Source organism: Plecotus auritus (genome assembly GCF_963455305.1).
Source record: "Plecotus auritus genome assembly, chromosome: 9".
Classification (NCBI taxonomy): Eukaryota; Metazoa; Chordata; class Mammalia; order Chiroptera; family Vespertilionidae; genus Plecotus; species Plecotus auritus.
Window position 1 is genome coordinate 56794879 of NC_137783.1, and position 14704 is coordinate 56809582.

Genomic DNA, 14704 nt, shown 5'->3' on the forward strand with positions numbered 1-14704 from the left:
GAGTTAGAAACATCGATGAGAGAGAGACATCGATCAGCTGCCTCCTGCACACCCTCCACTGGGGATGTGCCCGCAACCACGGTACATGCCCTTGACCAGAATCGAACCCGGGACCCCTCAGTCCCCAGGCCGACGCTCTAGCCACTGAGCCAAACCGGTTAGGGTGGCCTTTAGTTTCTAAGACCCTTTGAATCTAGTGTGGGGTCAGGACCTCTAGTGGCTGTCCCAATGTTAACATGGTGGCCTATTTTACCAGGAGCATTGTGGTTTCAACAGCCCTTAAAAAATGCTCTCTTAAAAATGCTAGCCATGCCCAGCCGGCATGGCTCAGTGGTTGAGCATCAATACCTATGAACCAGGAGGTCATGGTTCAACTCCCAGTCAGGGCTCATGCCCAGGTTTCGGGCCCGAACCCCAGTGTGGGGTGTGCAGGAGGCAGCTGATCAAGGAACTCTCTCTTCATTGATGTTTGATCTCTCCCTCCCTCTCTCTTTCTCTCAAATAAATTAAAAAATATATTTTTAAAAATGCTAGCCGTGCCCAGCCAATGTGGCTTGGTGGTTGAGCATTGACCTATGATGAACCAGGAGGCCACAGTTGACTCCCAGTTGGGGCACAGGCCCGGATTGTGGGCTGGATCCTCAGTGTGGAGCATGCAGGAGGCAGCCAATCAATGATTCTCTCTTATCATTGTTTCTATCTCTCTCTCTCCCTTCTCTGAAATTAATAAAAATATAAACAAAAAATATATATATTTTTTAAAAAGTCCCCTTCTCCTCAAGGGAAGGGTCAGAGGTTCTGCTCATCCCTCTCCCCGACCACAACCTCAGTGTCTGGGCTGCCCTGGAGCCCCCAGGAGCTCTGCTCTGCACTGAGTGTGGCAGGGATAGCCATCTCCTTAAAAGCAAACCGGGGGAGAGAGCTGCAGGAATCTTACAGAGTCTGACCAGTTCCCTCCTGTCGGAAGGTATTGTTGCCCTGGGCGAGGCTGCTGGGTTTAAAGAGCTGGAACCCACTAAGCTGAACACAGCCCCAGCGACCTCCTCAGACCTGCTCTGCGCACCCTGCCCTCAGGTGAGCTCAGGAGAACTGGCTCTCAAGTGAGCAGGCGACTGCTAGGACTTCAGGTGGCTAGGTGAAGGGGTGGGGGCCCAGACTACCAGCCTGAGGAAGGGGTGGTGGTGCCTGTATGTTCTTGGTAACAGGGGTCATGTTTGGGGGTTTGAGAATTGGAGGTGTCTATTCTGTGACCGCTGTCAGATGGATGGAGGAAACAGGAGCCAGCCTTTGTCTAAAGAATATGTAAAATGGAGTTGCAACCCTCAGGATCCAGGAATTCCAGGGCTTGAGATGATCCAGTAATTCCAGGGCATGAGAGGAGGAGAGAGGCAGGCTAGTCTAAAGGAGGGCCAGCTTCAGAGACTGCTCAGAGGACAGCATGTTAAAGGCCCTCCCTTCAAGGCAGTAGGACCTAGGTATTTATGTATTTATTATTGTAACACGTTTTACTGTTCTTAAACTTGACAAATTAACTTACTTAATTCAGTCATAACCTCACGAGGCTGCTATTCCAGTTATCCTCATTTTACAGGACAAAGAAGCACAGAGAGATTAACTCCCTGAGTCACACAGCTGTGAAGTGGCTGAGAGTGGCTTAGACTTCCCGCCAGCTGAGCCCAGCAAATAGTAACAATGGCTTCAATATGGAACACTGACCATCCCTATCCCTCCCTGCAGCTAACAATATGCAGAGAGTTGGGAAGGGCCTTATCTCCAGGGTAGAGCCACCCCTGGCACCCTAAGGCGAAAGATGCATGTCCCACCCACCAAGCAGTTTCCTGCCAATAGCAGTTTGCACTCTGAGTGGAATTTGGGGCAGCCTGGAGCAGGGTCCCTGCCAGGCTGGGGTGGAATGGGAGGCTCTGTCTGCCCCTAGCAGTCCTCCCACTCTCCTGGTAAGCCGCTGGCTCCTCTGCCCAGCTCAGACCTGGGTGCGCCCTTTGTGGAACAATAGCCCAGGACCTGACAACCTTGCCCTTTGTGTGTGGTTAGGAGAGCTGGCATCAAAGCTTGCGTTAGTACACCTGAAACTAATACAAAATAATATTGAATGTAAAGTGCAATTTAATTTTTTTTAATTAAAAAAAAAGGAGCCGGGGGTTGGGGGGGGGGGGCGGGGACCTGAGTTAGAACAGCAGCCCTGTTCACCTGACCTTAGGTCAGGCATCTGACATAGATTTTTTTTTTTTTGGATCCTCCCCCGAGGATATTTTTCCATTGATTTTTAGAGAGAGTGGAAGAGAGAGGGAAAGACAGAGAGACATATTGATGTGAGAGAAACACATCGATTGGTTGCCTCCTGCACATGCCCTGACCAGGGTCCAAGCTGGAGAGGAGCCTGCAACCAAGGTATGTGCCCTTGACTGGGATCGAACCTGGGACCCTTCAGTCTGCAGGCCGAGGCTCTATCCATTGAGCCAAACAGGCTAGGGCCTGACAGATTTTAACAAAGCCTTATAGGCACTCACTATGCAAAGGCACTGCTCTAAGCATTTACCCAATAAGCAAATGCACCTTTGGGGTTGGGACCCTTGCTTTCCCACCTGACTCCAGCCTGACCCTCCCCCTACAGACCTGCCCTGCAGCTGTGGCATGGAGGGAGTGACCTGGGGCCTTCTTGTGCTGGCAGGTGAGTCCTCTAGAGGTGACCCTGCTGCCACTCACATACCCACAAAGGCAGTGAAGACCAGAGCAGCATCTCTCAAGTGGAGCCTGGTGTCAAATAAATGTGTTGTTGTTAATATATTTTTATTGATTTCAGAGAGGAAGAGAAGAGAAAGAGATAGAAACATCAGTGATGAGAGAGAATCATTGATAGGCTGCCTCCTGCACACCCCACACTGGGGATCGAGCCCGCAACCCAGGCTTGACCAGAATCAAACCCGGGACTCTTCAGGCCGCAGGCCAATGCTCTATCCGTTGAGCCAAATCAGCTAGGGCTCGAATAAATGTGTTTTCATTTACACTGTCGATTTAAAGGGAAAAGATAGTACAGGAAATAATAGTTCAGGGAAGAAGTGGAAATTGCACAATTTATTCTGGGTTATTGAACTCGGGGAAGCCTGTAACCATCTGTTGGCATGAAGAGAATAGCGTCCCCATTTCTTTAGGAAGAAGAGGGTCAGCTAGGGTCTGTGTTGGAAGCTTCTCTGGAGAGGGTAGAGATACAGACATGCCATCCCATTTTGAGTGCAAGAAAGAATAGCAGGAAGCCTGAGAAATAGCAGCAAGGGCTGAGTGAGGGGCCAAAGGCTAAAGGATGGGAGACAATCTCAGCAGCACTGTCTGGGGCTGAAGAAGATGTGAGGGAGGGAACCAGCCCCAGGGTGCCTCCCAATGAGCTGGTTGTCCTTGCCCTTTGGGCTGAGGTCTGCCTGCTGATTCATGTTGAGACCAGTGTCATGAATGATCACCCAAATTCTCTGCTTCTCCCACCCAGGCCTGCCTGCCTTGGAAGCCAACAACCTGATTGGTGAGTGAGGCCCCAAACTGCTCTTGCTGTCCCACATTTTCCCTCTAAGACCCCACATCCTGCCTCCAACTTTTGGTCCTTACTTATTTTTTTCTTTCCTACAGATAAAGACAGTTCCTTCTCTTACGGTAAGAGCTGATATCCCTCACGCCACCCCTTCCCTTGCCTATCCTGGACCTCTGCTAGAGATTGGTGAGGGGTGATGTGGAGCCTAATGCAGACATAGCAGGGCTTCAGGAGGTGAGGAAGGAGGGGCAGCATGGGGCGGGGGCTGGAGATTAAAGTGCCAGTGTAGTCAATTGAAAGAACAAAGGCCAACATGCAACCTGGTCTTTGAAAGAACCTCCTTCCAGCATGGAAGGAAGGCACCCACCATGTTTAGGAAGAAGATTCTGGGGAAGTAGCTGCAGGCAATGGGCTGCTGGGTGGCCAGGTATCTCACACCATCCTTCTTCCTTCCCCTCACTCTCACTTGCCTTTCTCAGTACCCAGTTCTCTGCTGCCCTCCAGCCCCCCAGTGGGTTTGCACTGTCCTCCAATGCCCCTATATGCCCTTGAGCTCCCCACTTACTCAGATCACATGCCACCATTCAGAAAAGCCTTCCTTGATCATCTCTTAAATGCCCCCTCCCTTTTTTTTCTGTGCTCTTCTGCTTAATTTTTCTTCCTAGTCTTTGCTCCCACCAGATCATGTACTAGTGCTGTGTATCTATTTACTGGCTGGGTTCTCTGCCTGGAATGTGAGTGCAACTGCATAGGCAGGTGCTCACAAATACCTTGCCCGAGTGCTGGGGTGGAGAAGCCTGGCCCCAGCTCCCTCTCCTCTCCTAGACTGGGAGGCCCTGCAGCTGGGCGGGATGATCTGCGCTGCGCTCCTGTGCATCGCTGGAATCTTGTTCGCCCTGAGTGAGCTGTGGGGCTGGATGGATGGGGCTGAGGGGAGGGCATGTGAGAAGAGGGGTGGCCCAGGGTCCCCATGCACTTTGAATTGATGTCTCTTCCTCTCACAGGTGGCAAGTGCAAATGCAAGCACAATCGCAAGCACAGGTGAGCATAAGACCCCTATTGTGTGCACCTCAAGCTGAGCAGACTGTTGTGGGGGAAAGTCCTGTAACTTGGAGAAAGAGGACAGCTTCTTGGCTGCTCCCTGGGCTTGCAGGGGATTATTCACAGATAATCCAACCTGAAGGGAAAGCTCTTTCTCCACATCAGAGAAAGCTCTGAGCTCTGCTATTGTTTAAAATGACCGTGGAAGAATAGCAAGGGGGCAGTTGGGGACCCTCTCGGGAGGGGGCACCAGTAGTCTTGGTGGAGAAGGACAGAAGGTCCAAGTATGCTAATCTGATGTTCCTTCCTTAGCCCCGTATCTGAGAAAGCTGTTCCACTCATCACTTCAGGTGAGGCGGGCTTCTCCGAGAGGCTTCAGGGTGACCATAGCATTGGAGAGTTAAAAAATGATATGCTACGTGTCAGGCGGGACTGTCCCGAGCCAGCCCAGCCTTGGGGTTGCCCAGGGCTGAGGGGGACGTCTGTGTAGTGACCATGTTGTGAGGACCTGACTCCCATTCTCTCCACAGGCTCTGCCAGTACCTGCTGAGCGCAGGACCAGCTTCGTAACACCGCCAGGGCCAGCTCCCATGCGGTTCCCTCCCCGCTTGGGGGCCTTAGGCTCCTTCTGATCAGGTGGCTGTTCAAAGCTTATTTCTAAATTAAACTGGTCTCACTCCTCCCCTGGCCTGGTGACCTTCTGCGGGACTGGGCAAGCCAGGCAGGAGCTCTGACATTTTGCTCAGGAAAACCCAGGCCCTCAGCAGGATGGTTGCTCATGCTTCCTGGGACCACATATCTGGCCTAAGGCCTACTCCCAACATGTCTCCCACTTTGAGAACCTCCTGATACTTGACTTCCTACCCCCTTGCCTCATCTATGCCCCATTTGAGACACCTCAATATTATACCAAAGGGCCTTACAATTTCCACACCTTGCCTAGAGACCCTAGAAGTCCCAATGAGCCAGGTACCCACGACATCCTGTAACCTAGAATGATCCCGTGGTTCTCCCTCCACTAAAACCCCACCTCACTCAGGGAATGCTCTCTGTTGCTCACACAGCCCAGGAAATGCAGCAATTCCTTCATTGCCCCATTCTAATAAAACCCTATATAATGTTCACACCAACCCCTGGACCCTTCCCCTCACTTAGGTAATATCCCAAGACCCCACTATATGCTGCATCCCAAGAAGCCCACATAGGGCATTCAGGACCAAAAACCATCCGTGGAAATCTATCTCCCTTACTGTTACCAAACACAAGGAGGGCTCAGTACTTGTGTGCTCTACTCAAGAATGACATGTGGCTACCCTTAGGTAGTTTTAGTTACTTGCAGCAAGTAAAGAACACCAGGGATTCACATACAAAACTCTGTCTCTGAAGGGAGGCTTAGCCATTGCTTATATACACTTTTGGATCAATTACATGTTGATTTCTTTGCCGTTGGCTACACTTAACCAGTTGAGTTCCTGTCAATTGCTTCCTGTTTACAGCCACTTCTGCAAAGTATTTAGCATTTAGGAAGAATAGAGTTTAGTAAGAAGCTCGCAGACCTTTAGAACCTTGTCCTATCTAACAGTATTCACAAGCCCACCCCTGGAACCCCTCACTTGAAAGGTCCCTGCTTGCACGGACTGGGGCTGGAGAAGGGTACCTCTCTCACTTCAACAGCTGCAGCCTCACTGCTCTTGCCAGCCTCCATAGCCAAGGGTGTAAGATGCATTCAGCCCATCCCCGGCCCCCAGCGGAGACCCTGAGGCAGTAGAGGTGTGCCCTGGCCCTGCCTGGCAGTGGCTCACAGTCTAGGTCTGGATTGATGGGGCAGCCCCTTTTGATGTTGCTTCAAGCCAGCTCTCTGATGGTGTCCTGCTCCAAACCCCTCATTTCTCAGTGGTGCCAGATCTGGAAAGAACGACGTGGCCTAGACTTTGGGTCCCTGTCTTGTGGGCTGGGGTCAGGAGGTCAGTGGGCAGGGACCCTGCCTCCAACTCGCATTCCCAGGCCCTGAGGTCTGAAAATGGGGTTCTTAGACTTACTTAGAGCCCTTCAAGCAGAACGTGTAAGGGGAGGTTTCTAAGGTTAGTCCAGAGCTGCAGCAGGAGCTCCGAGACCCTGAATGGGACTCAGGACGCCTGGCTGAAAGTGCAGCCACTGTCCAAGCTGAGTGATGCATTGTGAGCGGGAGCCACCGGAGTGGGCGGCTGCACCAAGCCCGTTTATTTGCCAGCCAGATACTCCAAGCCCCAGCTCTCTGAGCGGGATGGGATGCACACCAGAGAAGAGGAGTGGGTGGGTGCATGAGCATCAGTGGGTGATGTGGTCAGGTCAGAGGTGACATCTGAGGTGACTCAACTGTGAACAGTAGAAGAGCCAGCCATGCAAACATCTTTCCTAGTAGAGGGCACAGTGTCTGTGAGTGACCTGCAGGACACTGGCCTTCATGCCTTTTCAGGGCTAGAGGAAAGTCAATGTGACTCGAACGCAGGCAAAGGAGACAGTGTGGCCATTGCAAGGAGTACCACTGCCCCCTGCTGAGCTGGGACTCCGGAGGGACCAGGGAGCAGGGGAGGGAGCTCGGTGCAGGAGGAGCACAGTGCAAAAGTGCGATCTCCAGAGGAGGGCGCAGGCGGGCGAGCCACCACAGAGCCTTACCCACGGAGTGGGTGCATGTCCCTTCCCTTCTGGGACACGGAGGATGCTGGTGTGAGTGGATTATGTGTGAGAAACTAAACACGAGCTCTACCTAAGAACACAAAGTCTGTGGCCCTTTGTGGGGCCGCAGCATGGAAACAATCTTGGCAGGCGCCCCTGAGTGCCTGACAGCTGCTTCTTCTGGAGAAAGTTGGGTCCCCAACGTCTCACGCTGTGACAAACTGCTGTTTGAAATCCTTTCAGTAACAAGGAAACCCCATCGTATCCTGGGGACCTAAGTCCTAAGTCATTTTGACTCACGATGCGGAGCGCGCAGGGAAGAGCATTCCACATTCCTCTTCCCGTGTTGGTCCAGTGGACGGACACACACACACACACACACACACACACACACACACACACACACGGTTCTGCTCTGCTTGCAGCCTGCCAAGCACGGCTTCATTTAAGTTTTGCCTGAACAAATCCCACAGACCCCTCAAGTCCTATAAGCACCCATTTTGGGTGAGGGCCCCGCGACCTCCACCCCCAGAGTGTGTGGGAGAGGCTGGGTGCTCAGCGTCCATGAGCCTTGTCCAATAACAGGCTAGCGCCTGGCGGTTTAGGCTGATTCTACCTGTCCCAGGCTGGACAAGGGTATCATGGAGGATGTCTGGGAGCCTTGGGCTAATCCTGGGTGGGAGGAGTCAGGACTGTTGATGGAGGGAGGGCGATGCAGGATGGATCGTGTGGTGTTACCCCAGGCTGCCCCTGGAGCCCTGCAGGTGGGCTGCTGATTCCCAAGGGAAACGAGCTCTTCTCTTCCCCGCTCTGGAGGAAGGCGTGGGAAAGGTTGCCATAGGATGTGGGAGTCTCTGCTCCGGCTTCCTGTGTGCTCCAGAGACCCATTCACAGGGCCTTTCTCTCCTAGGGGAGTGGGTAGCTTTAGTAGAAATTCCCTCCCGTCATTTTCTCCCAGATGGGGTGCAGCCCAAGAAAAGACCAGAGAAAACAAAGGGTAATTTTCACCTATTGAATCCTTAGTATGTGATGGACACATAGATATTTCACATGTTAACTCAATTTTCCCAGCAACATGAGACACAGACTTGCATTGCCCCCTCTGTGCATAAGAGGAGACTCGGGCTTTCTTGCTTTTGAGCCGTTTCTGAAGGACTAGGCCCCACTGCCTTTCTGATATTTATCATTATCTGAAAGAACCCAGTGACTGTGCCTGTTTGGGGACTCTATATCCCTCCTCCCCTTTAAGCAATCTTATTTTTTCTAATTGCAAACATTTTTCATGCCTATTAGAGGAAACTTGAACATTACAGAGATATCCCACTTAGAAGATAAACCAATTTCTAACCCAGCACCCCAAAATAAATCAAGGTTAAAAGTTTGATATAATATTCTAGAATTCTAGAGATCCTGCCAGGTTCTTATAGTAATCAGTAGTTCATTACTTTGTATTGCTGAGTTGTAGTCTGAGAGAGTGCTTTTAAAATGAGGGCCTAGCCAAAACCGGTTTGGCTCAGTGGATGGAGCATCGGCCTGCGGACTCAAGGGTCCCGGGTTCGATTCCGGTCAAGGGCATGTACCTTGGTTGCGGGCACATCCCCAGTGGGAGGTGTGCAGGAGGCAGCTGATCGATGTTTCTCTCTCATCGATGTTTCTAGCTCTCTATCCCTCTCCCTTCCTCTCTGTAAAATATCAATAAAATATATTTTAAAAAAAAAATGAGGGCCTATTATATGTTATAAGGTTTATTCTAAGACTAATGACTTGAAAACACTGTAATATTTGTTTCCTAGAAAGTACCAGCATCTTACCCTAAATTTTTGTGTCAAATACTATAAAACCCAGGGTAAGAAGTAAGGGCTCACAGCTAACACAGGAGCGTGTGACCGGATTTATCTGGGTTGATTACTGATTAGGTCCTATGCCTGACTCTGGAGAGGTATTTATTCCTCAAGTCTCAACTCCAGAGGAATATTCTTAAAGCAAGGTCAGATCAACTCTGTTCAAAATGCACCAAAGATCCCCTACTTACCTTTCAGAAAAATCCCCTTAACATGGCCTATTGACCCTTGAGTCTGACCCCAGCCCCATGTCTGACCATCAGTCCTCCAACATCACCTGTGCTCTCCCACACTCAAGCCTGCCTCCTAGACACACCATAGGCTGCAGCCTTAGCCTAGGGCAGTGGTCAGCAAACTCATTAGTCAACAGAGCCAAATTTTTTAAACTTCGTCTAACGCCATTTCTTCAAAATAGACTTGCACAGGCCGTGGTATTTTGTGGAAGAGCCACACTCAAGGGGCCAAAGAGCCGCATGTGGCTCACCAGCCGCAGTTTGCCGACCACGGGCCTAGGGCACTGCACTCCCCTACCTCTGCTGGGCCTTGTCCCTATTCCCCAGCATCTCTGCATCCCCAATTCCCTTCCTGTAGGACCTTTCAGAGGCCTCCAGGGCCACTCTACAACTGCACCACCAACACTCGTCCTTATCTGTTTCCTGCTTCTACTCTTTGTATATTGCCTTAATTCATGTAATATTTATATTTCACTGATTCATTTAATGTTCTTCAATGTAATTCAAATTGGCGCCTGCAGAATTTCCTGGGTTTTGGCTCACAGATTTGGTTGTTCTGATTGCCAGTTTTATGATTTCCACTGAATACATATTGGCCATTTTGAGCTTCTCATGTTCTCAGGGGATAAAAAAAATCTGATTGTAGTCTTTCCACCAATCTGAAAGATGTTAATAGCTCATGGATCTTATAGTTATTCTGTATCTAGACTCTATATTCACAATACCTGGTAGTCTATCAAAAATATCCAGGCACAGCCCTAGCTGGTTTGGCTCACTGGGTATTGATGAGTCTGGCGTTTGATTCTGATTAAGGGCATATGCCCAGGTTGCGAGTTTGATCTCCAGTGGGAAGAGGCAGCCAATCGATAATTCTCTCTCATCGATGTTTCTATCTCCCTCTCCCTCCCTCTCTGAAGTCAATAAAAATATATTAAAAAATATATATCCAGGCATAAAAGACAAACTAGTACCAGACATAAAACATAAACACAAAGAAGATGCAGATATTGGAAAGATTAGGCCAAGATTTGAACTGTGATTGATATGTTCAAGGAATGAGATAATGTTTGGAGATTTAAAAAAAAAAAATTGAATATATGTGAGTTAAATTGTGTCCTGAACTCCCAGTACCTGAGATTGTGACCTTATTTGGAAATAGGGTCTTTGCAGATATAGTATTTTTAGATGAGGTGATACTGGATTAGGGTGGGCCCTAATCAATGACTGGTGGTGGCCTTATAAGAAGAGGAAAATCTGCACACTGGGAGAAGGTCATGTGGCAACAGAGGTAGAGAAGGAAGTGATGCAACACCAAGATTGCCAGGAACTACCGAAGTTAAAAATAGGTAAGGAAGATTTCTTCCTTGGAGAGTTCAAGGGCGAATGGCCTTACCAACACCTTAATTTTGATATCTCACCACCAGACCTGAGAGAAAAATAAATTTTTTATATTAAGTAAAAAAAAAAATTAAAAATTTTAGAACTAAAAGTTTTTTTCAAGAACTAAACGTTAACTGAAGTTAAGAACATAATTGATGTTTAACAACAAATTAGACTCAGCTGAAGAGAATGAATTGGGAGATAGATAATAAGAAATATCAAGCCCTAGCTAGAACTGGCTCAGTGGATAGTGTGTCGACCTGTGGATCAAAGGGTCCAGGGTTTGATTTTGGTCAAGGGCACGTACCTCGGTTGCAGGATCCTCCCTGGCAGGGCCCTTGGTTGGCGCTCATGCAGGAGGCAATCAATCAAAGTGTTTCTCCTACATCGATGTTTCTGTCTTTCTTTCCCTCTCTTTCACTATCCAAAAATCAATGGAAAAATATCCTCAAGTGAGGATTAGAAAAAATGCATTAAATAAAATTCAAAATTAATGATTAAAAAAAACCCTTAGCCTGGCTGATGTGGCTCAGTGGTTGGGTGTCGGTCTATGAACCAGGAAGTCATGGTTCAATTCCTGGTCAGGGCACATGCCTGGATTGTGGGCTCTAGCCCCAGTGAGGGGTGTGCAGGAAGAGGCCAATTGATGACTCTCTCTCATCATTGATGTTTCTCTCTCTCCCTCTCCCTTTCTCTGTGAAATCAATAAAAACGTATTTTAAAAAATAAAAACCTTATACTAAGCCAGAAATGGAAATTCAGCTAATGTAATAAAGGGTATGCAACCAAGAATCAATCATTTTAATGGAGAAATACTGAAAGCTTTCTCTCTGAAAGTGGGAGTAAGATGCCCTCTTACTCCAACTTTGTTCAGCATCATTTTCTTTTTTCAGCATCATCTTTTCTTTTTTTAAAATATATTTTATTGATTTTTTACAGAGAGGAAGGGAGAGGGATAGAGAGTTAGAAACATCAATGAGAGAGAAACATCGATCAGCTGCCTCCTGCACACCCCCTACTGGGGACGTGCCCGCAACCAAGGTACATGCCCTTGACCGGAATCGAACCTGGGACCTTTCAGTCCACAGGCTGACGCTCTATCCACTGAGCCAAACCGGTTTTGGCACAGCATCATCTTTTCTAATGATAAAAAATAAACTTATCTAAGAGCAGGCAACAAGGCAGAACAAAGTACACAAGGATTAGAAACAAATTAATAAAACTGTCACAATTTGTAAAATGGCATAGCTTTGTATGTAGAAAATCCAAAGAATCCACATTTAAATAAGCACAGATAAGTGAATTTAGCAGGGCCACAATATTAAAAAATACACCCTTAAGAAATAAAATATTTAGAAATGTCTGATTAAATATGTGCATGAATTTTAAATAAAAACTGAAACCAACACAGATGCCATGAGAGCCTTACAGCTTGATGCACCTGCCAACCGCCAGAGCATGAGTGGGGCTTAGTACACAGTGGGCTCAGCAGCACCAGGAGCTGCTTTGTGAGCAGTGAATAGCTCTCTGCTGCATTAGACACATGCGCCAATTCATAACACGCAGGGTCTGAGCTGGCTGCTTATTGAGATTTGTCAGAGACACCACACAAAACAATTTATGAAGATACCTCCAGGATGGGGCTTGCTCTGTCCTTTGTAGCAGATCGCAGGGCAGCTTGTGGAACCCCTGCAGCCTCTGGTCACCTAATAATTGTGTAGGAGCAATATTTTCAAGCATAAGATTTCTCCAGCCCTGGCTGGGTGGGTCAGTTGGTTGGAGCCTTATCCCATAAACCAAAAGGTTATGGGTTCAATTCCCATAGGGCACATACCTGGTTTCCAGTTCAATCCCCAGTAAGAGCGTGTATTGGTTTCTTTCTTACCTCTCCTCCCTCTCTAAAAATCAATAAAAAAATATTCTCACCTTAGCCGGTTTGGGTCAGTGGATAGAGCATAGGCCTGCAGACCCAAAGGTCCTAGGTTCAATTCTGGTCAAGGCACATACCTGGGTTGTAGGCTCGATCCCCAGTGGGGGGCGTGCAGGAGGCAGCTGATCGGTGATTCTCATCATTGATGTTTCTCTCCCCCTCTCGGAAATCAATAAAACATCCTCACCCTGACCCTGACCATCCTCCATTTAGATCCTGAGTTCCAAGAGATGCTCCATATTAACCATCTGTCCAGCATCAAGATCCCTCATGTGCTATGGGTCCAGTCCACACATACCAAGCAGCTTTTCTGATAAATTATCCGCTTCCTGCTATAGTGGCGTCTCTTCCTTCTGTACCATGCTCAGTCCATAACATTTTTCTGAAACCTAAGTCCGCAAGCTTTTCTTAGGAGACTATTTCAGATTCTGCACAGGTTGAGGCAAATTTGAAACTTTCCATTTTTTTTTTTTACAAGTACAATATTTTGTACTACATCAAATATTTTTTGGGGGGGGATATTATACTTTTAATTGGGGCTCCCTTCCAACAAATTGACTCAGCTCGTGGACCACAGAAAAACAGGTGGCAACCTGATTGCACTTACCAAAATAATTTAGCAACCTATTTTGGAAACAAGCTTGGCGCAGACTTTATAAATCACCTACTTTAGGTGCTGCCTCTGGGTAGTTTCTCCTGGTAAGTGGGAAGGGCCATTACCGCTGGCCCAGAGCTGAGGACCACCTTGGGATTTAGGGTCATCTAGCACATTCCCTCCAGACTTTCCATATCTGGAAGAACATAGCAAAGGCGTTTTGCATTGTAGCCTGTCATTCAAGCTTTCATAAGGTTCCAGGTGCTGTCAGCGTTTCCTCATAACCCAGCAATGTGCTTCCCTATGGCAGATGTTGCCTGAAACTTGGATGGTGGACCCATGGAGTGTGCAGATACTGTGAACGTGGCCTAGAAAAGGTGCCTGGTCTGTGGCTACCTAGAATTCTCATGCTACCAGTCTTCTTTGAATCTTCCTAGTTCCACCTGTTGTGGTACTTGCAGTATTCCTGGGTGCTGCTGCAACCTTGAGTCTGTGGAATACTAGTGGGAAGGCTAGGTGGGCCTGGGATGCCCAACTAAGTCAAAAGACTGGAGACAAGGACTAGTCTACCTATGGACTTATTTTTAATACTCTATGGGGCATAACAGAACACTTTCTCTGTAAATATTCTCTGAAGAACTGGTGAAACTAGAGACATGTGGGCTATATTATATGGTCATTAAAGACAAATGAGAAAATAAACTAGGGAAAATTACCAATAGCAGCTATCAAGCAGTTCAGTTTCATTTAAAAATAAACTCCATACACCTCGGCTGGTAGCTCAGCTGGTGTCATTCTGATATGCTGAGGTGGTGGGTTTGATCACTGTCAGGGCACATATGACTCAACCAATGAATGAATATAACAAATCAATGTCTACCTTCCTAAAAACAAAATAAAAAATTAAACTCCATTCACATTTTACAATCTTGGCTTTATTGAGTGCATGTCAAAGTGTGGTGGTAATATGACATGTGTAGAGCTGCCTGGAATTTGGATGCTTCTTCACTCTGCTAGGCAGATGACAATTTTCTAACAATTCTGGAGAGAGATCTATTGATAACCCAGGAGTGTACCCTATAGAAATAGCCATTACGTATGAAAAAGACGTTTTATTCAAAACTATGGATTTCTAGCTATGAGAAATGGTTGCGATTCCAGCATAACATAAGGGACCAGCAGGGCTGAAGAACAGAGCACAAAAGTTACAGAAGGCACAGACTGTGTGCTTCTACTTTCCTTTCTGGGATGTGTCACCATTTCTACCACCCATTTGTACTAATACTTTTAAAAGATGACTTTTAACTCGGCTTCCTTGAAAAAAGATAAGGAAAATCAGACTTGATGTGCTAACTTAAATTCACACTGAAACAGCATTTAAATGAATTCTCTTCAACCACCCAGCCATTTTGCTACTTTTTGGTGAGTCGATAGTCTATGCCAGTCATTGTGAAAAAGTCTTTATTTTAAGAAAAAAGTTTAGTTAACAAA

The 14704-nt window shown here is 47.6% G+C and overlaps 1 protein-coding gene across 1 annotated transcript; it reads left to right on the plus strand.

The window, feature by feature from the left end:
- The first annotated feature begins 926 nt into the window (after positions 1-926).
- FXYD4 (FXYD domain containing ion transport regulator 4) lies at positions 927-5261 on the plus strand. Its single transcript, XM_080687827.1, has 8 exons — positions 927-1074; positions 2633-2689; positions 3500-3532; positions 3637-3660; positions 4364-4438; positions 4543-4579; positions 4892-4929; positions 5110-5261. Exons 2-8 carry the CDS (start codon positions 2653-2655, stop codon positions 5127-5129), a joined length of 264 nt encoding a protein of 87 aa, XP_080543953.1. The 5' UTR covers positions 927-1074; positions 2633-2652; the 3' UTR covers positions 5130-5261.
- The last annotated feature ends 9443 nt before the right edge of the window (positions 5262-14704 follow it).

What these genes read in the sequence shown, in the direction of transcription:
- FXYD4 (XM_080687827.1), top strand. Translation starts at nt 2,653, where the DNA reads ATGGAGGGAGTGACCTGGGGCCTTCTTGTGCTGGCAG. An exon ending in TGGAATCTTGTTCGCCCTGA is followed by an intron (nt 4,439 to 4,542) that starts GTGAGCTGTGGG and finishes TTCCTCTCACAG; the next exon opens with GTGGCAAGTGCAAATGCAAG. An exon ending in TGTTCCACTCATCACTTCAG is followed by an intron (nt 4,930 to 5,109) that starts GTGAGGCGGGCT and finishes TTCTCTCCACAG; the next exon opens with GCTCTGCCAGTACCTGCTGA.